At 39.4% G+C, this 24,322-nt stretch overlaps 1 protein-coding gene across 23 annotated transcripts in view; it reads left to right on the forward strand.

Annotated features, from left to right (window-relative positions):
- The window catches only part of ADAM32 (ADAM metallopeptidase domain 32), a 207,246-nt gene that overhangs the window by 83,137 nt on the left and 99,787 nt on the right, over positions 1-24,322 (forward strand). For 8 of the 23 annotated variants that reach the window (XM_063668672.1, XM_054499101.2, XM_063668673.1 and 5 more), the window contains exons 11-12: positions 9,906-10,019; positions 10,908-11,044. The exons of 11 other annotated variants lie outside the window; for them this stretch is intronic. In XM_063668672.1, coding sequence (XP_063524742.1) covers positions 9,906-10,019; positions 10,908-11,044 — 251 coding nt within the window. The remainder of the gene's footprint in view (positions 1-9,905; positions 10,020-10,907; positions 11,045-24,322) is intronic. 4 more of the 23 variants (XM_054499103.2, XM_054499102.2, XM_054499104.2 and 1 more) reach the window with 1 other exon arrangement.

Here is a 24,322-nt window from a genome sequence, read left to right on the forward strand (position 1 = left end):
TTTTCTGCATATGGCTAGCTAGTTCTCCCAGGTCCATTTATTAAATAGGGAATCCTTTCCCCATTGCTTGTTTTTGTCAGGTTTGTTGAAGATCAGATGGTTGTAGGTGTGTGGTCTTATTTCTGAGTTCTCTATTCTGTTCTATTGATCTATATCTCTGTTTTGGTACCAGTACCATGCTGTTTCAGTTACCGTAGGCTTGTAGTATAGTTTGAAGTTGGGTAGTGTGATGCTTCCAGCTTTGTTCTTTTTTCTTAGGATGGTTGTGGCTATTTGAACTCTTTTTTGGTTCCATATGATTTTTAAAATTGTTCTTTTTCTAATTCTGTGAAGAATGTCAATGGTAGTTTAATGGAAATAGCATTGAATCAATCTATAAATTGCTTTGGGCAGTATGGCCATTTTCATGATATTGATTCTTTCTATTTATGAACATGGAATATTTTTCAATTGTTTGTGTCCTCCCTAATTTTCTTGAGCAGTGATTTGTAGTACTCCTTGAAGAGGTCCTTCACTTCCCTTGTTAGCTGTATTCCTAGGTATTTTATTCTCTTTGTAGCAACTGTGAGTGGGAGTTCATTCATGATTTCACTCTCTGCTTTTCTGTTGTTGGTGTAGGAATGCTAGTTATTTTTGCACATTGATTTTGTATCCTGAGACATTGCTGAAGTTGCGTATTAGCTTAAGGAGCTCTTGGGCTGAGAGGATGAGGTTTTCTAGGTATAGGATCATGTCATCTGCAAACAAAGACAATTTGACTTCCTCTCTTTCTATTTGAATTCCCTTTTTTTTAAAAAAAATTTTGCCTTATTGTCCTGGCCAGAACTTCCAATACTATGTTGTATTCAACATAGTATTCCTATTGGAATGGTGAGAGAGGGCATGCTTGTCTTGTGCCAGTTTATAAGGGGAATGCTTCCAGCTTTTGCCCATTCAGTATGACATTGGCTTTGGGTTTTCCATAGATGGTTCTTATTATTTTGAGGTATGTTCATTCTTTCTACCTAGTTTACTGAGAGATTTTAACATGAAAATTTTTTCAAAGGTTTTTTCTGCATCTATTGAGATAATCATGTGGTTTTTGTCTTTAGTTCTGTTTATGTGATGAATCACATTTATTGATTTGTGTGTGTTGAACCAACCTTGCATCCTGGGGACGAAGCCAACTTGATCATAGTGGATAAGCTTTTTGATGTGCAGCTGGATTCAGTTTGCCAGTATTTTATTGAGGATTTTTGCATCGATGTTCATCAGAGGTATTGGCCTGAAGTTTTCTTTTTTTGTTGTATCTCTGCCAGGTTTTGGTATCAGGATGATGCTGGGTTCATAAAATGAATTGGGGAGGAGTCCCTTCTTTTCAATTGTTTGGAATAGTTTCAGTAAAAATGTACCAGCTCTTCTTTCTACCTCTGGTAGAATGTTAGCTGTAAATTCATCTGGTCCTGGGCTTTTTTTGGTTGGTAGGCTATTCATTAGTTCTGCCTCCATTTCAAAATTCATTATTTGTTTATTCAGGGATTCAATTTCTTCCTGGTTCAGTCTTGGGAGGGTGTTGTGTGTCCAGGAATTTATCCATTTCTTCTAGATTTTCTAGTTTATGTGCATAGAGGCGTTTACAGTATTCTCTGATGGTTGTTTGTATTTCTGTGGGGTCAGTGGTGATATCCCCCTTATCATTTCTGATTGTATCTATTTGATTCTTCTCTCTTTTCTTCTTTACTAGTCTAGCTAGTGGTTTATCTATTATATTAATTTTTTCAAAAAAGCAGCTCGTGGATTCATTGATTTTTTGGAGGTTTTTTTGTGTGTCTCTATCTCCTTCAGTTCTGCTCTGATCTTGGTTATTTCTTGTCTTCTGCTAGCTTTGGGGTTTGGTTGCTCTTGGTTCTCTTGTTCTTTTAGTTGGCATGTTAGGTTGTTGATTTGAGATATTTCTAGCTTTTTGCTGTGGCCATTTAATCCTATGAATTTCTCTCTTAACATGGCTTTACCTGCATCCCATAGATTCCGGTACGTTGTCTCTTTGTTCTCATTAGTTTCAAAGAACTTCTTGATATCTGCCTTAATTTCATTATTTACCCAGGAATCCTTCGGGAGCAGGTTGTTCAATGCCTATGTAGTTGTGTGGTTTTAAGTGAGATTCTGAATTTTGAGTTCTAATTTGATTGTGCTGTGGTTTGAGAGACTGTTTGTTATGATTACAGTTCTTCTGCATTTACTGAGGAGTGTTTTACTTTTGATTATGTGATTGATTTTAGAGTAAGTACCGTGTGGTGATGAGAAGAATGTATATTCTCGTGATTTTGGGTGGAGATTTCTGTAGATATCTATCAGGTCCACTTGATCCAGAGCTGAGTTCAAGTCCTGTATATCTTTGTTAATTTTCTGTCTCAATGATTTGTCTAATATTGTCAGTGGGGTGTTAAAGTCTCCTACTATTATTGTGTGGGAGTCTAAGTCTCTTTGTAGGTCTCTAAGAACCTGCTTTATGAATCTGGGTACTTCTGTATCGGGTGCTTATATATTTAGGATAGTTAGCTCTTCTTATTGAACTGAACCCTTTACCATTATGTAATGCCCTTCTTTGTCTTTTTTGATCTTTGTTGGTTTAAAGTCTGTTTTGTAAGAAACTAGGATTGCAACTCCAACTTTTTTCTGTTTTTCATTTGCTTGATAAATTTTTCTTCATCTCCTTTTTTTTTTGGAGACAGGAGTCTCACTCTGTTGCCCAGGCTGGAGTGCCATGGCATGATCTCGGCTCACTGCAACCTCTGCCTCCCAGGTTCAAGAGATTCTCTTGCCTCAGCCTCCCAAGTAGCTGGGATTACAGGCACACATCACCATGCTTGGCTAATTTTTTGTGTTTTTGGTAGAGACAGGATTTCACCATGTTGGCCAGGCTGGTCTTGAACTCTTGACCTCAAGTGATCTGCCCACCTTGGCCTCCCAAAGTGCTGGGATTACAGGCTTGTGTGATTGCTCCCAGCCATCCCTTTATTTTGAGCCTATGTGTCTTTGCATGGGAGATGGGTATCTTGAAGGCAGTATACCAATGGGTTTTGACTCTTTATTTGTGTCTTTTAATTTGGGCATTTAGCCTATTTACATTTAGCCTATTTACATTTAAAGTTAATGTTCTGTGTGAATTTGATCCTGTCATCATGATTCTAGCTGGTTATTTTGCAGACTTTTTTATGTGGTTGCTTCATAGTGTTACTGATCTGTGTACTTCAATGTGTTTTGATAGTGGCTGATAATTGTTTTTCGTTTCCATATTTAGTGCTTCCTTCAGGAGCTCTTATAAGGCAGGCCTGGTGGTGATGTATTCCCTCAGCATTTGCTTGTCTGAAAAGGATCTTATTTCTCTTTTGCTTATGAAGCTTAGTTTGGCTGAATATGAAATTCTGGGTTGAAAATTCTTTTCTATAAGAATGTTGAATATTGGCCCCCAATCTCTTCTGGCTTGCAAGGTTTCCACTGAAAAGTCTGCTGTTATTCTGATGGGCTTCCTTTTGTAGGTGACCTGGCCTTTCCTTCTGACTGCCTTAACATTTTTTTTTTTTTTTAATTTTCAGTTTGACCTTGGAGAATCTGATGATTGGGTGTCTTGGGGCTGAACTTCTCATGGAGTATCTTACTGGGGTTCTCTGGATTTCCTGAATTTGAATGTTGGTCTGTCTTGCTAGGTTGAGGAAGTTCTCCTGGATGACATCCTGAAGTATGTTTTCCAACTTGGTTCTGTTCTCCCTGTCTCTTTCAGGTATCTTAATCAGTTGTAGGTTCAGTCTTTTAATATAATCCCATATTTCTCAGAGGTTTTGTTAATTCCTTTTCCTTCTTTTTTCTCTGTTCTTGTCTGAATATCTTATTTCAGAAAGATAGTCTTCAAGCTCTGATATTTTTTCCTCCTCTTGGTCTGTTCTGCTATTGATACTTGTGATTGCATTGTGAATTTCTTGCGTTGTGTTTTTCACCTCCATCAGGTCAGTTATGATCCTTTATAAACTGGCTATTCTGGTTATCTGCTCCTGTATTGTTTTATTATGATTGTTAGCTTCTTTGCATTGGGTTAGAACATTCTCCTTTAGCTCAACAAAGTTTGTTATTACCCACCTTCTGAAGACTACTTCTGTCATTTCAGCCATCTCTGCCTCAGCCCAGTTCTGTGCCCTTGCTGGGAGATATTGGGGTCATTCGGAGGAGCAGAGACATTCTGGCTTTTTGAATTTTCAGTGTTTTTGCATTGATTTTTCTCATCCTTGTGGGCTATCTACCTTTGATCTTTGAGGTTGCTGACCTTTGAATGGGGTTTTTGTGGGGCCTTTTTTGTTGATGTTGTTGTTGTTGCTTTCTGTTTGTTTTTCCTTTTAACAGTCAGGCCACTCTTTCATAGGGCTGCTGCAGTTTTCTGGGGGTTCATTCCAGACCCTAGTTGCCTCAGTCTCTCCCACACCTGGAGGTATCACCAGTGAAGGCTAGAAAACAGCAAAGATGGCAACCTGCTTCTTCCTCTATGAGCTCCATCCCAGGAGGGCACTGACCTTATACTAGCCCATATACTCCTGTAGGTGTTGTCTGTAGGAGGTCTCACCCAGTCAGAAGGAATGGGATCAGGGACCCGCTTAAAGAAGCAGTCTGGCTGTCCCTTCACAGAGCAGATGTGCTGTGTTTGGGGGAGCCCTCCTAGTCTAGACCATCCAAACTCTCTAGAGCCAGCAGGCTGGAAAGGCATAGTTAGCTGAACCACAGAGACTATGGCCATCCCTTCCCCCTGGAAGCTCCATCCTAGGGAGAGATCAGAGTTCTGGTCTGGACTACCTGGTGTCTCCAGAGACAGCAGGCTAGAATGGCCAACTTGAAGCACAGAGATGTGGCCGCTCCTTCCCCAAGGAACTTAGTCTGTCTCAGTCAGTCGCCAGCCTGCTGCTACTGGCTGGCTTGAATTCCAAGCCAGTTGGTCTTAACTTCTGAGGTGCTGTGGAAGTGGGGCCTGCAGAACGACACTACTTGGCTCCCTGGATTCAGCCCCCTTCCTACGGGAATGCATGAATGGATCTCCCGCCTGGCAGGAATTCCTGGGGCTAGGGTATTCAAAACTCCTGGGTGTCCATGTGAGCCCAAATGGCTGCTTCCCTGAGGCTCCACACTCTCTGTGCTTTGGACCCAAGGCCCTGGTGACATGGGCTCATGAGGGGATCTCCTGATCCATGGATTGCAAAGAGCCATGGGAAAAGCATGGTTTTCAAGGTGGGGTTGCACAATCACTCATCACTTCCTTTCCCTTCCCATGGACCCTGGCTTCCCTGGCTCCATGCCACTCCTGGGTGGGCCATCACCCCACCCTGCTTTTCCTTGCTCTCCGTGGGTCAAGCCGTCTGCCTAGTCAGTCCCAGTGTAAGAACCTGCATACCTCAGTTGAAAGTGTAGAATTTGCTTGCCATTTTTATTCCTTTCCATGAGAGCTGGGGACTGTAGCTGCCTCTAATCAGCCATCTTGGCCCTACCCCCTTCAGTGAAAACACTTTTATTTTGTCTTAACATTTGATTGATAATTGGGCTAGGTATAGAATCTTTGTCCTGACATCTTCCTACCTCAGCATTTTGAAGACCAATGTATCATATTTTTGCCAAGTCATTGTGAAGTGAAAAGATGGCAAGGAAATTCAGGGTGTATGTAAAGGAATTTGAACTGATGAGTGAAAGAGAGAAGTTAGTAAGGAAGTTAGGAACAGTGAAAATGTGGTTGGAACCATGAGTGAGATGTGCTGGCTGGTTCATGGATTGTTGGAGTTGAGATGCTAGAGGAGTAATCAGGAAAAAATGCAGATGATCAGTCTGTGAGATACAGTTACTAAGATGATGGAGGGGTGCCAGTTATTGATAAAGATCTGTTGACAAGGGCTAGAGTGTGAAACATAAGAATGAGTGGCTGAGGCAAGGCATAGGATAAAATTGTGGGAGGAGATAAATTCAAGGAAGTGTAAAACACAATTTTTATACTTACACTTTTACAAAGCCACAATAATTTTGAAGAACGACAAAGTTGAGGGACATGTTATAGTTGATATCAAGACATTATAAACACTTAGTAATTAAGACAGAGACAGGAGCAGAGGTAGACAAATAGACCAATAGACCAGAGAGTTCAGAAACAAAAAAATGTATAGGCATATACTAAATTTTTTACAAAGGCAACACTGTAGTGCACTGGTTAGCAGATGGGCTTTTTGATAAAAGAAACTATACTCTGACTGATGCTATTTGAAAGATAAAATATAAATAGATTATAGCTCTATATGTGAAAGTTAAACAATAAAGCTCTGGAAGATAAAAAAAAAAGGAACAAAGATTCATGACTATGTGAGTAAAGAAAGATTGTTTTTTCTTTTATTTCAAATTCATTTATTTTTTAAATTGACATATAAAATTGTCTGCCTTTACCATGCACAACATGATGTTTTGAAGACTATATACATTATAGAATGGTTAAATCTAGCTAACAAATGCATTGCCTCACATACTTATCATTTTTATGGTGAGAATGCTTAACATCCACTCTCTTAGCATTTTTCAAGAATACAATTTATCATCATTAACTGTAGTTACCAAGCGGTACAATAGAACTCCTGAATGTATTCTTCCTATCTATCTTTAAATATCCATTCTTTGACCAACATCTCCCAGAAGAGGATTGTTTTGAATTCTTTGTCAGTCATTTCATAAATCTCTTTTCTTCTGGGTACACTGCAGGAGCTTTATTAGTTTCTTTCTGTGATGTCATATTTTCCTGATTTTTCATAATCCTTGTGTCCCTATGCATTTGAGGAGATGTTCACATCTTCTAGCTTTTGCAGGTGTTCTTTTCTGGTAACAGACCTTTACTTTTACTGTAACCTGGGATTCTGGATGCCATTGGTTACAACTGTGGACAGGCAGACCTTGGTGTTGGGTTCTCTAGTTGGGCTTGGTTGCTTCCCGTACTCTGAGGTCAAATGGTATAGTTGGCTGTGCTCCGTGGTCTAGTGAGACCACTGGCTGGACTCTAACATCAGGTGGGGATACTGGCTGGATTCTGTGATTGTTTCTGGTGGAGCAGGATTGTAGGTTGTCTTCCCTGGCTAGGCAGTATTTTTGTATGTTTGGAATCTGTATCGTGTTTCCTGCAGTATGATGCTGTTGGCTAGTCTCTCTGGCGTGGCACCTCTGTTGGCCAGAATGAAGAGCAACCCCAAAGAATCATGTGCTGATCACTGTGAGCCCCACCACTATTCTTCATCTCCAACTGACCCCAGATGGCTTAGCCCTACCAGCACTCCCAGTGGTTCCTGTGTGATGAGACAGGAGTGAGCCTCTCACAAATGGTCCCAGAATGGTGGGAAAGTTAAATGTCTGCCTCTAATTCACCCCTACCATACCAGAAACCATAGGCCCAGAGTAACTCTGCATGCAGTGCTGCACCAGCCTGGGGCTATTCCCAATATAGTATAGTAAGTCCCCACAGCCTCTGCCAGCTAGTATGCAGCAACTTATCTAGCAATTCCCATCTCATTTTTCCTCATCATCACTCACTCTGTTCTCAGACTCAAGCCTAATGGCTATGGGGGAAATGGCACCAAGTTTTGGCTGCTGCTTTAGGATATTTAAAAAATCATTAGTGACATCCTTCCTACCTCTCTGGATGTTATTCCTTAGCTAGTGCCACAACTGAATCTTTAGCCAGCCATTACAGTCTTGTATTAAGCCAGTTGCTTCTGTGTTACAGGGCATGCGATAAGTAAATCTCGTAGTAATGAACCCATTTCTATAAATACTAGACCACAAGATGTGACCCTGGTCAGAAACAATAGTGTGTGGTGATGTAGAAGACATTCTTTAAGCACAGGAATGTGGTGCTTTAGAATCACTGCAGACAGGCAAGGAAAATCCATACCTGGGATACACAAGGACAAATCATTGCTCCTTCAATGAATGAGCAGTCCACTGTAATAAACCTATCTCCAATTGACTGGCTAATCCAACAGGGGCATAGTGCTATGGTGGAGGCACATCACTGGCTTCTGTTGATGGCAGGTAGAGTGCTCTAGCTGTATAGAAAGGCAGATCAGTTTCAGAGGATAATTTACAGTCAATATCTTTCGCTTTTGCACCAGGCAAACAAACAAGTTAAATGATTATGTGACATGTATCATTACTCTTACAATTTCAAACTTTAATGGTGACACTAATATAAGCAGTATGCAATTCCCCAAGGGATGCCATATTACTCTTGATTTATCATCTTGGGAGCAGTTCCAGGCACTTCCTCTTGGCCCTCCCTATCATAATATGTCTCACTCCATTGGTCAGCAGACAATATGTGCTAGTATTTCTATTCCAGCCATAATTCTGGGATTTGGAAAATAATAGTAGGACATATCTGAAGTTCTTTTGGATTTACTGTTAGATGAACTTGATACAAGTTTCTTCTGACTACCTGACCTCCATAAGCCTGCACTTAGACCAGTAGACTAAGGTGGTATTCAGTTTTTCGGGGTAACTTTAGTTCTGATTCAGAATCCAATAAGCCCCAGAAGTCCTAGCTATTTTCTTTTCCTGTGTGCACAGTTACTCTAGTAGCTACAGGTCCCTCTGTGGAAGGCTTGGGGGAATAGTCAGTTTCATCTGTATGGCAGGTTCCTGACTTAGTTGAGAATCCCTGAGGTTGTGAATTGGTTTAGTTCTGGGAATCTGCATCACAGCAACTCATGTTAAGTTTTTGCCACCAGACCTAGAATGTCAAGAAAACCTTCAGTATGATGCTCATATATTTTATTTTTAGGGTCCCTGAAATAATTATCATAATCCCTGTAGGTCAAAACAGCTTTGATAATCTGTAAGCCCCTTTAGCTTATGGTGGTAATTGCACCCACCTTGTCTCAGTTAAGCTGTGCTGCATGGCCTGTAACACTCCTGGTCCCAATGTTCCTGTTGGGGTTGGGCGTGGTGGCTTATGCCTATAATCCCAGCACTTTGGGAGGCTGAGGCAGGTGGATCACTTGAGGGTCAGGAGTTCGAGACCAGCCTGGGCAACATGGCGAAACCTGGTCTGTACTAAAAATACAAAAATTAGCCAGGCATAGTGGTGGGTGCCTGTAATCTCAGCTATTCGAGAGGCTGAGGCAGGAGAATCACTTGAACCCAGGAGGTGGAGGTTGCAGTGAGCCAAGATCATGCCATTGCACTCCAACCTAGGCAACAAGAGTGAAACTCCATCTCAAAAAAAAAAAATTCCAATTGGTTTCAGAGAACCAAGATCCATTGCACTATGCTACCTTCATCTCCAGTCTACAAAAACAAAACAAAACAAAACACAAAAAACAACAAAAAAAAAACAGCAGAGATTTTTGACAATATTGGTGTGTCTTTCAGCAAAGCATTTCCAAATGTCCTGAAGGAAATATCCTCTCAGCTCTCTTTGAATGTTTGATCAAGGGTAGTTACCCAACAGGTTTCACACAGTAGATTCATTCAATATTACCATATTCCTGAAGCTCAGCACTTTTTCACCATACAGTATGCCAGGGAAGCTCAAGTATTTTGACCTTACTGACAGTAGGCTCCCATTAAGTCTAATTTCAGTTAACATGGCTCCTGCTTTTACTTGGCACATTAAATACAAAATCCCAGGTGAGTCATGAATTACAATAAATTTGTTCCAGTCCAGCCTTCTATTTCACACTGTCTGATCAATCCCTTTCAAAGTACAAATTATCCGCTTCCAGAGCAGTACATTGATACTTCTCCTTCAAGACCATGTTGAGAATTAATTCTTGATTTGGACCTAGAGGCAATGTGGGGTAGTGAGACTAATGTTCCAGCTATCGTCATTAAAACTTTTTTTTTTTTTTTTTTTTTTTTAAATGCAGGGGCTCTCTTATTGGTGGAGAGAGCTTCCTCTGCTGGCAAGGGAAGTAAAGAGATGTTATTCCAATTGTTCGCCTCCCAAGTTTCAGATTCTAATGCTTTTCCCACCAAATCTGGTAGGTTCCAGCTTGGTCCTCAGCCATGTCAATTCATGACTAAAGATGAGTTACTTCATTGCTGCTGCAGAGGCTTTCTGATTCCGTTTGCATTTTCCATTGCTCATTTGCAGCGTTCCCTTTCTATTCTTCAATATGTGCGTCCTTTAGGGCTGTTATAAGACATTAATTGACTCTAAAATCTTTATTATCCCTATTGTCACCATAGCAATTAAATGTCTTTATCTTCCTCCTCCTGCATCATATCGTACGCCAGCTTTGGTGATAATTTGAGAAATCATGATGTCATTGCATACCATGAATTACCAATGCCCCATTTCTTTTTCGCAAGGAAGTTATCTGTGTTAAATATATAAACAGCCTAATCCAATAGTGCAATCTGAAGAATCTGTTTTCTGTGGCTTCTTTTCATACCAGTCACTGTGTCAGTGAGGTTCCTAGTAGGCAGCAGGGTGAGCACTTAAATTGGGTAATTTGGTTAGTGGCCATTTCATGAGCTGGGGATTGGGGGAGATGATATGGATTATCCAAAATGACTATTTGAGCTCTTGTAAAAAGTTAGATGAGTTGAAGTTTATGGTCCATATAACCAACAGTGTAATGTAGATTTTCTTTATCAAAACAATTCTTTTATATATTGATAGTAACTACCTAAGAATTATGTTAGGTGTTCAATTGTTAAATTATCACAAAGCTTGGCATACACTCAATATGCTTCTATCTCAGTAAAACTTCATAAGAGCTTCAGCTTCTTACCTGTTCAAGGATCCATATCTCCCTAATTCTTTAGCATTTGATAAAATAATAAAATATTCATAATTAGAAAATTATTTTTATCACCCTTCAGAAAATTATCTTTCCTTAGAATTTTCTTTGTTGTTATTATAGTACCCCAAGGAGATAACTCTGGAGGCATTTTCAGTTATTGTCACCCAGATGCTGGCACTCAGTCTGGGAATATCATATGATGACCCAAAGAAATGTCAATGTTCAGAATCCACCTGTATAATGAATCCAGAAGCTGTGTAAGTTTTAACAAAGTATTTATTTATTGCTTATGTTTATTTCATTTTAAATATTAAGAGTGTGAAAATTTAGTATTTACTTAAAGCACAAATTAGCTATCAATGGACCAAGTTCACCAAGTATAAACATGTAATTTTAAATGTAAAAGTAGTATAAAGTGTAAATTAAAGATAATCAAGGATAACAAATCCAATCTGCAAGATATATTAGCAAAAGAATATGAAAGCACTTAGTAAGGATTTTTTTTTTTTTTTTTGAGACGGAGCGTCGCTCTTTCGCCCAGGCCAGACTGCAGTGGTGCTATCTCGGCTCACTGCAAGCTCTGCCTCCTGGGTTCACGCCATTCTTCTGCCTCAGCCTCCCAAGTAGCTGGGACTACAGGCACCCACCACCGTGCCTGGCTAATTTTTTGTATTTTTAGTAGAGACGGGGTTTCACTGTGTTAGCCAGGATGGTCTCGATCTCCTGATCTCATGATCTGCCTGCCTCGGCCTCCCAAAGTGCTGGGATTACAGGCGTGAGCCACCGCACCCGGCCAGGATCTTTAAAAATATGTCAGCAGAACATAATAAGTGGCCTTTGTTTTAGACAAGATGTTTTTGGTTTTGCTTTTAGAATTGTTTGATTTTATGGAAAAAACCCCTAACATCCAAAAGAGTAAGAAGTCCTAGTTGGAGACCAACATTATATACATATATATATATATTTGTGTGACTTTGGATAAATTACTTGACTTTGCCTAAGTTTACTTTTCTCATCTTTAAATGGGAATAATTATGCCTATTCTTTTATTTCACAGGGTGATGTAAGAATAAAAGACAAAAAGTGAAATAGGAAAGGGTTTTCTAAACTGTAGAATTCTATAAGTGTGTGATTGATTAGCTACAGTGATTTCTAAACTTATTAATCTTCCGCAGATGATATATCAGACAAGAACTACAGCAGGTGTCATTAGCATTTTGTAGTTTTTCTGTTTGCAAATATGGCCTATGATGTGGGTAACCTATCATAGGTTAAAAGGTCAAAGGTCAAAAGTGAAAAATAAGACATTAAATTTTGAAAACATATTATTTTTATGGGTACTCCTAAGCACCTTTTAAGGGTTAACTCTTATGTTCTAAAAACAACTCAAATTCAACATATATACCTACAAAAATAGCCCAAACTCAACATATTTCATATGTATATAAACATGCAATTATATTACAAATTAGGTCTGAAAGGAATGTGTGTATATATATGTATATATACACACACACACATAATCACACATATCCATATATGTATATATATAATTGATATGCATATGTCCATATAGATAGATAAATGGAATCTATCTATCTATCTATCTATCTATCTATCCATCCATCTATCACAACAATATGAGAATAATTATTTTGGGCTCATTGTTCATATGGCCAGCTATTCTCAAGTATGCTGGGACAATATGTTTTGTGTAGGTCACCCAGAGCCTAAGATTAATGATAATAAGATGAATAAATATTTACATTGTACCTACTATGTTCTAGAGACCATTCCTAGCACTTTACATATATTAACTTACTTGATTCTCACAATATCTCTACAGGGCAGTTCCTATTATTCCCATTTTTACAGATGAGAGGCTAAGTAATAAAAAGGATAATTACTCATGGTCAGATGGCTAGTTTGTGGCAGACTTGGGTTTTGAGCCTGTATTAGTAAACTTTTAAGTTCATGTGGTACTTTATGTTTAAAATGTTTTCATATATAATCTCCAATTTCTTACAAATCTCTTGTATATATGAGTAGAGTATTATATTAATTTTTACAAAATCTAATAATAGCACACATGTGTAACTCTTTTGCATATCCACAGTACATCTCACACATTATGTTAATTCTCAAAGAAAGCATGTAATTAATTACATATTTCAATTTAATGTGTTTATTAAAAAGCCCTGGAGTATAAGTAGCTGAAGTGATCTACATTTACTAGATATACAGTTAATTAGTGGACACACTTTAGCAGGTGTCAGTAATACTAGCAGTGATTTATTGTGTACCTATTAAAAGCCAGATAATTGAATTAGACACTTCACTTATTTAATTATACTTAATACTCACAGCCTTACCTATCTATGAGGTAGATAGGCATTATCCCTATTATGCAGATGAAAATACTAAGACTTAGATAATTTAATCACTTTGCCTAAGGCCTCATAAGTCATAGGGTTGGTATTAGTCAACAAATTTATCTAATTTCAAAGCCTTGTTTCATTCTATAGTCTACACTTCCCTCATATAGAAGACTTAATATATTGGCATTTGCTTAAACTAAGTAACAAGAGAATATTCGTATGTATTTGTTCAAAATTCATTTTTATACTTGAGCACTCCTTCCATTATATCTTTTTTTGGGTAAAACTGTGTCTAAATGTATTATTATTATTGACAAAATTCTATTGATACATAATAATTGTACGTATTTATTGGGTACACGTGATATTTTCATATCTGTATACATGTGTGATGATCAAATAAGGGTATTTAGAATATCCGTCCTCTCAAACATTTATCATTTCTTTGTGTTGAAAACATCAAATCTCCTCTTCTAGCTATTTTGATATATACAATAAATTACCATTAATTAGTCACCCTACTTTGCTATTGAACACTAGAACTTATTCTTTCTATTTAACTGCATCTACTTATTAACTAACCTCTCTTCATTCCCCTACCCACTCTTCCCAGTCTCTGGAAAGCATCATTCTACTCTATATCTTTTTATTTATTTATTTATTTTTTGAGACAGAGTCTTGCTCTGTCGCCCAGGCTGGAGTGCAGTGGCGCAATCTTGGCTCACTGCAAGCTCCGCCTCCTGGGTTCACGCCATTCTCCTGCCTCAGCCTCCCAAGCAGCTGGAACTATAGGCGCCCGCCACCACGCCTGGCTAATTTTGTTTTTGTATTTTTAGTAGAGCCGGGATTTCACCGTGTTAGCCAGGATGGTCTCGATCTCCTGACCTCGTGATCCGCCTGCCTCAGCCTCCCAAAGTGTCTACTCTATATCTTTATGAGTTAAACTTTTAAAGTCCCGCACATGATTGAGAATTGTGATATTTGCCTTTCTGTGCCTGGCTTTTTTCACTTAACATAATGACCTTCTGTTCCATTCATGTTGTTACAAATGAAAAAGTTTACTTCTTTTCTATGGCTGAATAGTATTCCATTGTGATGTATACCACATTTTCTTTATCCATTTGTCCATTGATTCACACTTAGGTTTATTCCATGTTTTGGCTATTGTGAATAGTGCTGCAATAAACATGAAGGTTCAGGTATCTTTCTAATATACTGATTTCCTTTACTTTGGATAAATACCAAGTACAAAGATTGCTAGTTTGTATTGTAGTTCTAGTTCTAGCTTTTTGAGAAACCTCCACAATACTTCCTATCATGGCTGTATGAATTTACATTCCCATTAACGGCGTATGAGTTGCCTTTTCTCAACATCATCACCAGTATTTGTTAGTTTTTATGTTGTTTGATAATAACCATTCTAACTGGGGTGAGATGATATCTCATGGCGGTGTTGATTTAAAAATTTCCAATGATTACTGATGCTGAATATTTTTTCATGTCAGAAAAGAGAGTGGGTTGGCAATTTGTATGTTTTCCTTTGAGAAATGTCTATTCAAATCCTTTGCCCACTTTTAAGTGGGATTTACTTGTGTGTGTTTTTAAATTTTTATTTTAGGTTCAGGTGTACCTGTGCAGGTTTGTTATATAGGTACACTTGAGTCATGGGGGTTTGTTGTACGGATTATTTTGCCACCCATGTACTAAGCCTAGTACCCAATAGTTGTTTTTTTCTGATCCTCTCCCTCCTCCCACCTTCCACCCTCAAGTAGGACCCAGTGTTTATTGTTCCTCTGTATGTGTCTATGTGTTCTCATCCTTTAGCTCCCATATATGTGGTATTTAGTTTTCTGTTCCTGTGTTAGTTTGCTAAAGATAATGGCCTCCAGCTCCATCCATTGTCCTGCAAAAAACATGATCTCATTCTTTTTATGGTTACATAGTATTCCATGGTATGCATGCACCACATTGTCTTTATCTAGTCTACCACTGATGAGCATTTAGGTTGACTTCATGTCTTTGCTGTTGTGAATAGTGCTGCAATGAACATATACATGAGTCTTTATGATAGAACGATTTATATTCCTTTGGGTATATATCCAGTAATCACATTGCTGGGTTGAATGATAGTTCTATTTTTAGCTTTTTGAGGAATCAACACACTGTTTTCTACAATGGTTGAACTAATTTACACTCCCACCAACAGTGTATAAGTGTTCCTTTTTCTCCACAACCTCATCAGCATCTGTTATTTTTTGACTTTTTAATAATAACCATTCTGATTGGTATGAGACGGTATCTCATTGTAGTTTTGATGTGCATTTCTCGAATAATCAGTGGTATGGAGCTTTTTTTTCATATGCTTGTTTGCTGCATGTATGTCTTCTTTTAAAAAGTGCCTATTCATGTCCTTTGCCCACTTTTTAATAGGGTTGTTTGTTTTTTTCTTGTAAATTTGTTTAGGTTCCTTATAGATGCTGGATATTAGACCTTTATCAGATACATAGTTTGAAAATATTTTCTCCTGTTCTGTAAGCTGTTTGTTTACACTGTTGATAGTTTCTTTTGCTGTGCAGAAGCTCTTTAGTTTAATCAGATCTCATTGGTCAATTTTTGTTTTTGTTGTAATTGCTTTTGGAGTCTTCATCATGAAATGTTTGCCAGTTCCTATATACAGAATGATTATTGCCTAGGCTGTCTTCCAGGGTTTTTACATTTTGGGCTTTTCATTTAAGTCTTTAATCAATCTTGAGTTGATTTATGTATATGATGTAAAGAAGGAGTTTCAGCAGGAATGGTACCAGGTGTTCTTTGTACATCTGGTAGAATTTGGCTGTGACTCCGTCTGGTCTTGGGTTTTCTCTTTTGGTTAGTTGGCTATTTATTATTGAATCAATTCCAGAACTTGTTTTTGGTGTGTTCAGGGATTTAATTTCTTGCTAGTTCAGTCTTAGGAGATTGTATGTGTCCCAGAATTTATTCATTTCTTCTAGATTTCCTAGCTTGTGTGCATAGAGGTGTTTGTAGTAGTCTCTGATGGTTATTTGCATTCCTGTGGGGTCAGTGTAACATCCCCTTTGTCATTTCTAACCTTTACCATTATGTAATGCCCTTCTTTGTCTTTTTTTATCTTTGTCGGTTTAAAGTCTGTTTTGTCTGAAATTAGGACTGCAATACCTGCTTTTTTCTGTTCTCCATTTGCTTGGTAGATTTTTCTCCATTCTTTTTTGCCTATGGATGTCATTGTATGTGAGATGGTTTTCTTGAAGACAGCATATCATTGGGTCTTATTTCTTTTTCTAGCTTGCCACTCCATGCCTTTTAATTGGGGCATGTAGCCTGTTTACATTAAAGGTAAATATAAATATGTGTGAATTTGATCCTGCCATTGTGTTGTTAGCTGGTTATTTTGCAGACTTGTTTGTGTGGTTGCTTTATAGTGTCACTGTTCTGTGTATTTCAGTGCGTTTTTGTAGTGGCTGTTAATGGTCTTTTCTTTCCACATTTAGTGCTTCTCTCAGGAGCTCTTGTAAGGCACATCTGATAGTGACTAATGCCCTCAGCATTTGCTTGTCTGAAAAGGATCTTTTTTCACGTTTGCTTATGAAGCTTAGTTTGGCCAAATATGAAATTTGTGGTTGGAATTTCTTTTCTTTAAGAACATTGAATATTGGCCCCAGTCTCTTCTGGCTTGTGGGGTTTTTGCTAAGAGGTCCACTGTTAGTCTGATGGGCTTCCCTTTGTAGGTGACCTGTCCTTTCTATCTGGCTGCCTTTAACATTTTTTCTTTCACTTTGACCTTGGAGAATGTGATGACTATGTGTCTTGGGAATAATTTTCTTGTGAAGTATATTGGGGAGGTTCTCTGGATTATTTTTTTTTATTTTTTATTTTTTATATTTTTATTATTATTATACTTTAAGTTTTAGGGTACATGTGCACAATGTGCAGGTTAGTTACATATGTATACATGTGCCATGCTGGTGTGCTGTACCCATTAACTCGTCATTTAGCATTAGGTATATCTCCCAATGCCATGCCTCCCCCCTCCCCCCACCCCACAACAGTCCCCAGAGTGTGATGTTCCCCTTCCTGTGTCCATGTGTTCCCATTGTTCAATTCCCATCTATGAGTGAGAACATGCAGTGTTTGGTTTTTTGTCCTTGCGATAGTTTACTAAGAATGATGATTTCCAAGTTCATCCATGTCCCTACAAAGGACATGAACTCATCATTTTTTATGGCTGCATAGTATTCCATGGTGTATATGTGCCACATTTTCTTAATCCAGTCTATCATTCTTGGACATTTGGGTTGGTTCCAAGTCTTTGCTATTGTGAGTAATGCCGCAATAAACATACGTGTGCATGTGTTTTTATAGCAGCATGATTTATAGTCCTTTGGGTATATACCCAGTAATGGGATGGCTGGGTCAAATGGTATTTCTAGTGCTAGATCCCTGAGGAATCACCACACTGACTTCCACAATGGTTGAACTAGTTTACAGTCCCACCAACAGTGTAAAAGTGTTCCTATTTCTCCACATCCTCTCCAGCACCTGTTGTTTCTTGACTTTTTAATGATTGCCATTCTAACTGGTGTGAGATGGTATCTCACTGTGGTTTTGATTTGCATTTCTCTGACGGCCAGTGATGATGAGCATTTTTTCATGTGTCTGTTGGCTGCACAAATGTCTTCTTTTGAGAAGTGTCTGTTCATATCCTTTGCCCACTTTTTCATAGGGTTGTTTGTTTTTTTCATGTAAATTTGTTTGAGTTCATTGTAGATTCTGGATATTAGCCCTTTGTCAGATGAGTAGATTGCAAAAATTTTCTCCCATTTTGTAGGTTGCCTGTTCACTCTGATGGTAGTTTCTTTTGCTGTGCAGAAGCTCTTGAGTTTAATTAGATCCCATTTGTCAATTTTGGCTTTTGTTGCCATTGCTGTTGGAGTTTTAGACATGAAGTCCTTGCCCATGCCTATGTCCTGAATGGTAATGCCTAGGTTTTCTTCTAGGGTTTTTATGGTTTTAGGTCTAACGTTTAAGTCTTTAATTCATCTTGAATTAATTTTTGTCTAAGGTGTAAGGAAGGGATCCAGTTTCAGCTTTCTACATATGGCTAGCCAGTTTTCCCAGCACCATTGATTAAATAGGGAATCCTTTCCCCATTGCTTGTTTTTCTCAGGTTTGTCAAAGATCAGATAGTTGTAGATACGCGGCGTTATTTCTGAGGGCTCTGTTCTGTTCCATTGATCTATATCTCTGTTTTGGTACCAGTACCATGCTGTTTTGATTACTGTAGCCTTGTAGTATAGTTTGAAGTCAGGTAGCGTGATGCCTCCAGCTTTGTTCTTTTGGCTTAGGATTGACTTGGCGATGTGGGCTCTTTTTTGGTTCCATATGAACTTTAAAGTAGTTTTTTCCAATTCTGTGAAGAAAGTCATTGGTAGCTTGATGGGGATGGCATTGAATCTATAAATTACTTTGGGCAGTATGGCCATTTTCACGATATTGATTCTTCCTACCCATGAGCATGGAATGTTCTTCCATTTGTTTGTATCCTCTTTTATTTCATTGAGCAGTGGTTTGTAGTTCTCCTTGAAGAGGTCCTTCACGTCCCTCGTAAGTTGGATTCCTAAGTATTTTATTCTCTTTGAAGCAATTGTGAATGGGAGTTCACTCATGATTTGGCTCTCTGTTTGTCTGTTATTGGTGTATAAGAATGCTTGTGATTTTTGTACATTGATTTTATATCCTGAGACTTTGCTGAAGTTGCTTATCAGCTTAAGGAGATTTTGGGCTGAGACAATGGGGTTTTCTAGATATACAATCACGTCATCTGCCAACAAGGACAGTTTGACTTCCTCTTTTCTGAATTGAATACCCTTTATTTCCATCTCCTGCATGATTGCCCTGGCCAGAACTTCCAACACTATGTTGAATAGGAGCGGTGAGAGAGGGCATCCCTGTGTTGTGGCAGTTTTCAAAGGGAATGCTTCCAGTTTTTGCCCATTCAGTATGATATTGGCTGTGGGTTTGTCATAGATAGCTCTTATTAGTTTGAGATACGTCCCATCCATACCTAATTTATTGAGAGTTTTTCGCATGAAGTGTTGTTGAATTTTGTCAAAGGCCTTTTCTGCATCTATTGAGATAATCATGTGGTTTTTGTCTTTGGTTCTGTTTATATGCTGGATTACATTTATTGATTTGCGTATATTGAACCAGCCTTGCATCCCAGGGATGAAGCCCACTTGATCATGGTGGATAAGCCTTTTGATGTGCTGCTGGATTTGGTTTGCCAGTATTTTATCGAGGATTTTTGCATTAATGTTCATCAGGGATATTGGTCTAAAATGTTCTTTTTTTGTTGTGTCTCTGCCCGTCTTTGGTATCAGGATGATGCTGGCCTCATAAAATGAGTTAGGGAGGATTCCCTCTTTTTCTGTTGATTGGAATAGTTTCAGAAGGAATGGTACCAGTTCCTCCTTGTACCTCTGGTAGAATTCTGCTGTGAATCCATCTGGTCCTGGACTCTGTTTGGTTGGTAAGCTATTGATTATTGCCACAATTTCAGATCCTGTTATTGGTCTTTTCAGAGATTCAACTTCTTCCTGGTTTAGTCTTGAGAGAGTATACGTGTCGAGGAATTTATCTATTTCTTCTAGATTTTCTGGTTTATTTGCGTAGAGGTGTTTGTAGTATTCTCTGATGGTAGTTTGTATTTCTGTGGTATCGGTGGTGATATCCCCTTTATCATTTTTTATTGTATCTATTTGATTCTTCTTTCTTTTTTTCTTTATTAGTCTTGCTAGCGGTCTATATAAATTTTGTTGATCCTTTCAAAAAACCAGCTCCTGGATTCATTAATTTTTTGAAGGGTTTCTTGTGTCTCTATTTCCATCAGTTCTGCTCTGATTTTAGTTATTTCTTGCCTTCTGCTAGCTTTTGAATTTGTTTGCTCTTGATTTTCTAGTTCTTTTAATTGTGATGTTAGGGCGTGAATTTTGGATCTTTCTTGCTTTCTCTTGTGGGCATTTAGTGCTGTAAATTTCCCTCTACACACTGCTTTAAATGTGTCCCAGAGATTCTGGTATGTTGTGTCTTTGTTCTCGTTGGTTTCAAAGAACATCTTTATTTCTGCCTTCTTTTTGTTATGTACCCAGTAGTCGTTCAGGAGCAGGTTGTTCAGTTTCCATGTAGTTGAGTGGTTTTGAGTGAGTTTCTTAATCCTGAGTTCTAGTTTGATTGCACTGTGGTCTGAGAGACAGTTTGTTTTAATTTCTGTTCTTTTACATTTGCTGAGGAGAGCTTTACTTCCAACTATGTGGTCAGTTTTGGAATAGGTGTGGTGTGATGCTGAAAAAAATGTATATTCTGTTGATTTGGGGTGGAGAGTTCTGTAGATGTCTATTAGGTCCGCTTGGTGCAGAACTGAGTTCAATTCCTGGGTATCCTTGTTAACTTTCTGTCTCGTTGATCTGTCTAATGTTGACAGTGGGGTGTTAAAGTCTCCCATTATTATTGTGTGGGAGTCTAAGTCTCTTTGTAGGTCACTCAGGACTTGCTTTATGAATCTGGGTGCTCCTGTATTGGGTGCATATATATTTAGGATAGTTAGCTCTTCTTGTTGAATTGATCCCTTTACCATTATGTAATGGCCTTCTTTGTCTCTTTTGATCTTTGTTGGTTTAAAGGCTGTTTTATCAGAGACTAGGATTGCAACCCCTGCCTTTTTTTGTTTTCCATTTGCTTGGTAGGTCTTTCTCCATCCTTTTATTTTGAGCCTATGTGTGTCTCTGCACGTGAGATGGGTTTCCTGAATACAGCACACTGATGGGTCTTGACTCTTTATCCAATTTGCCAGTCTGTGTCTTTTAATTGGAGCATTTAGTCCATTTACATTTAAAGTTAATATTGTTATGTGTGAATTTCATCCTGTCATTTTGATGTTAGCTGGTTATTTTCCTCATTAGTTGATGCAGTTTCTTCCTAGTCTCGATGGTCTGTACATTTTGGCATGATTTTGCAGCAGCTGGTGCTGGTTGTTCCTTTCCATGTTTAGGGCTTCCTTCAGGAGCTCTTTTAAGGCAGGCCCGGTGGTGACAAAATCTCCCAGCATTTGTTTGTCTGTAAAGTATTTTATTTCTCCTTCACTTATGAAGCTTAGTTTGGCTGGATATGAAATTCTGGGTTGAAAATTCTTTTCTTTAAGAATGTTGAGGCCAGGTGTGGTGGCTCACATCTGTAATCCCAGCACTCTGGGAGGCCGAGGCGGGCGGATCATGAGGTCAGGAGATCGAGACCATCCTGGCTAACATGGTGAAACCCTGTCTCTACTGAAATACAAAAAATTAGCCGGGCGTGGTGGCGGGTGCCTGTAGTCCCTGCTACTCTGGAGGCTGAGGCAGGAGAATGGCATGAACCTGGGAGGCACAGCTTGCAGTGAGTGGAGATCACGCCACTGCACTCCAGCCTGGGTGACAGAGCAAGACTCTGTCTCACAAAAAAAAAAAAAAAAAAAAAAAAAAGAATGTTGAATATTGGCCCCCACTCCCTTCTGGCTGGTAGAGTTTCTGCCGAGAGATCCGCTGTTAGTCTGATGGGCTTCCCTTTGTGGGTAACCCGACCTTTCTCTCTGGCTGTCCTTAACATTTTTTCCTTCGTTTCAACTTTGGTGAGTCTGACAATTACGTGTCTTGGAGTTGCTCTTCTCGAGGAGTATCTTTGTGGCGTTCTTTGTATTTCCTGAATCGGAATGTTGGCTTGCCTTGCTAGATTGGGTAAATTGTCCTGGATAATATCCTGCAGAGTGCTTTCCAACTTGGTTCCATTCACCCTGTCACTTTCAGGTACACCAATCAGACGTAGATTTTGTCTTTTCATATAGTCCCATATTTGTTGGAGGCTTTGTTCATTTCTTTTTATTCCCTTTTCTCTAAACTTCCCTTCTCACTTCATTTCATTCATTTCATCTTCCATCACTGAAACCCTTTCTTCCAGTTGATCGCATCAGCTCTTAAGGCTTCTGCATTCTTCACGTAGTTCTCGAGCCTTGGCTTTGAGCTCCATCAGCTCCTTTAAGCACTTCTCTGTTTTGGTTATTCTAGTTATACATTCGTCTAAAGTTTTTTCAAAGTTTTCAACTTCTTTGCCTTTGGTTTGAATTTCCTCCTGTAGCTCGGAGTGGTTTGATCGTCTGAAACCTTCTTCTCTCAACTCGTCAAAGTCATTCTGCATCCAACTTTGTTCCGTTGCTGGTGAGGAACTGCGTTCCTTTGGAGGAGGAGATGCGCTCTTCTTTTTAGAGTTTCCAGTTTTTCTGCTCTGTTTTTTCCCCATCTTTGTGGTTTTATCTACTTTTGGTCTTTCATGATGGTAATGTACAGATGGGTTTTTGGTGTGGATGTCCTTTCTGTTTGTTAGTTTTCCTTCTAACAGACAGGACCCTCAGCTGCAGGTCTGTTGGAGTTTGCTAGAGGTCCACTCCAGACCCTGTTTGCCTGTGTATCAGCAGTGGTGTCTGCAGAACAGCAGATTTTCGTGAACCGCAAATGCTACTGTCTGATCATTCCTCTGGAAGTTTTGTCTCAGAGGAGTACCCGGCCATGCGAGGTGTCAGTCTGCCCGTACTGGGGGGTGCCTCCCAGTTAGGGTGCTCGGGGTCAGGGGTCAGGGACCTGCTTGAGGAGGCAGTCTGCCCGTTCTCAGATCTCCAGCTGCGTGCTGGGAGAACCACTGCTCTCTTCAAAGCTGTGAGACAGGGACATTTAAGTCTGCAGAGGTTACTGCTGTCTTTTTGTCTGTGCCCTGCCCCCAGAGGTGGAGCCTACAGAGGCAGGCAGGCCTCCTTGAGCTGTGGTGGGCTCCACCCAGTTCGAGCTTCTCAGCTTCTTTGTTTACCTAAGTAAGCCTGGGCAATGGTGAGCGTCCCTCCCCCAGCCTCGCTGCCACGTTGCAGTTTGATCTCAGACTGCTGTGCTAGCAATGAGCGAGACTCCGTGGGCGTAGGACCCTCTGAGCCAGGTGCGGGATGTAATCTCCTGGTGCGCTGTTTCCTAAGCCCATTTGAAAAGCACAGTATTCGGGTGGGATTTTCCAGGTGTCATCTGTCACCCCTTTCCTTGACCAGGAAAGGGAACTCCCTGACCCCTTGCTCTTCCAGAGTGAGGCAATGCCTCGCCCTGCTTCGGCTTGTGCATGGTGTGCTGCACCCCTTGTCCTGCACCCACTGTCTGGCACTCCCTAGTGAGATGAACCCGGTACCTCAGATGGAAATGCAGAAATCACCCGTCTTCTGCATCGCTCACGCTGGGAGCTGTAGACCGGAGCTGTTCCTATTCGGCCATCTTGGCTCCTCTCTCCCTCTGGATTGTTTGAATTTGAATGTTGACCTCTCTAGCTAGGATGATATCCTGAAATATGTTTTCCAAGTTGCTTCCATGCTCCCCATATCTTTCAGGGTTGCCAATGAGTTGTAGACTTAGTGTCTTCACATAATCCCATATTTCCTGGAGGTTTTGTTCTTTCCTTTATATTCTGTTTTCTTTATTCTTGTGCGACTGTCTTATTTCAGAAAGCCAGTCTTCAAGCTCCAAGATTATTTCCTTGGCTTGGTCTGTTCTGCTTTTAATAGTTGCTATTGCATTATGAAATTTTTATACTGTGTTTTTCAGCTCTATCAGGTTGGTTATGTTCTTTTCTATCGTGACCATTTTGTCTGTCAGCTCCTGTATCATTTTATTGTGGTTCTTAGGTTACTTGAATTGGGTTCAATGTTCTCCTGAATCTCAATCATCTTCATTCCTATCCATATTCTGAATTCTGTTTCTGTCATTTCAGCCATCTCACCTTGGTTAATAAACCTTGCTGGAGTACTAGTTTGGTGTTTGGAGGAAAGAAGACATTCTGGCTTTTTGAGTTGTCAGAGTTCTTCCACTGGTTCTTTCTCATCTTTGTTGGCTGGTGTTCCTTCAATCCGTGATGTGGTTGTCCTTTGATTTTTTTTTCTTTTATCATATTTGATGACCTTGGGGGTTTGGTTTTGGTATCAGGTGGATTCAGTCAACTGGATTTGTTTTGGAAGATTTTTAGGGGGCCAAGGCTAGGCTCAGGATTCCTGGACTGCATGCTCTAATTCTGTGGGACTAGTATCAT

This window comes from Pongo pygmaeus, chromosome 7, assembly GCF_028885625.2.
Source record: "Pongo pygmaeus isolate AG05252 chromosome 7, NHGRI_mPonPyg2-v2.0_pri, whole genome shotgun sequence".
Classification (NCBI taxonomy): domain Eukaryota; kingdom Metazoa; phylum Chordata; class Mammalia; order Primates; family Hominidae; genus Pongo; species Pongo pygmaeus.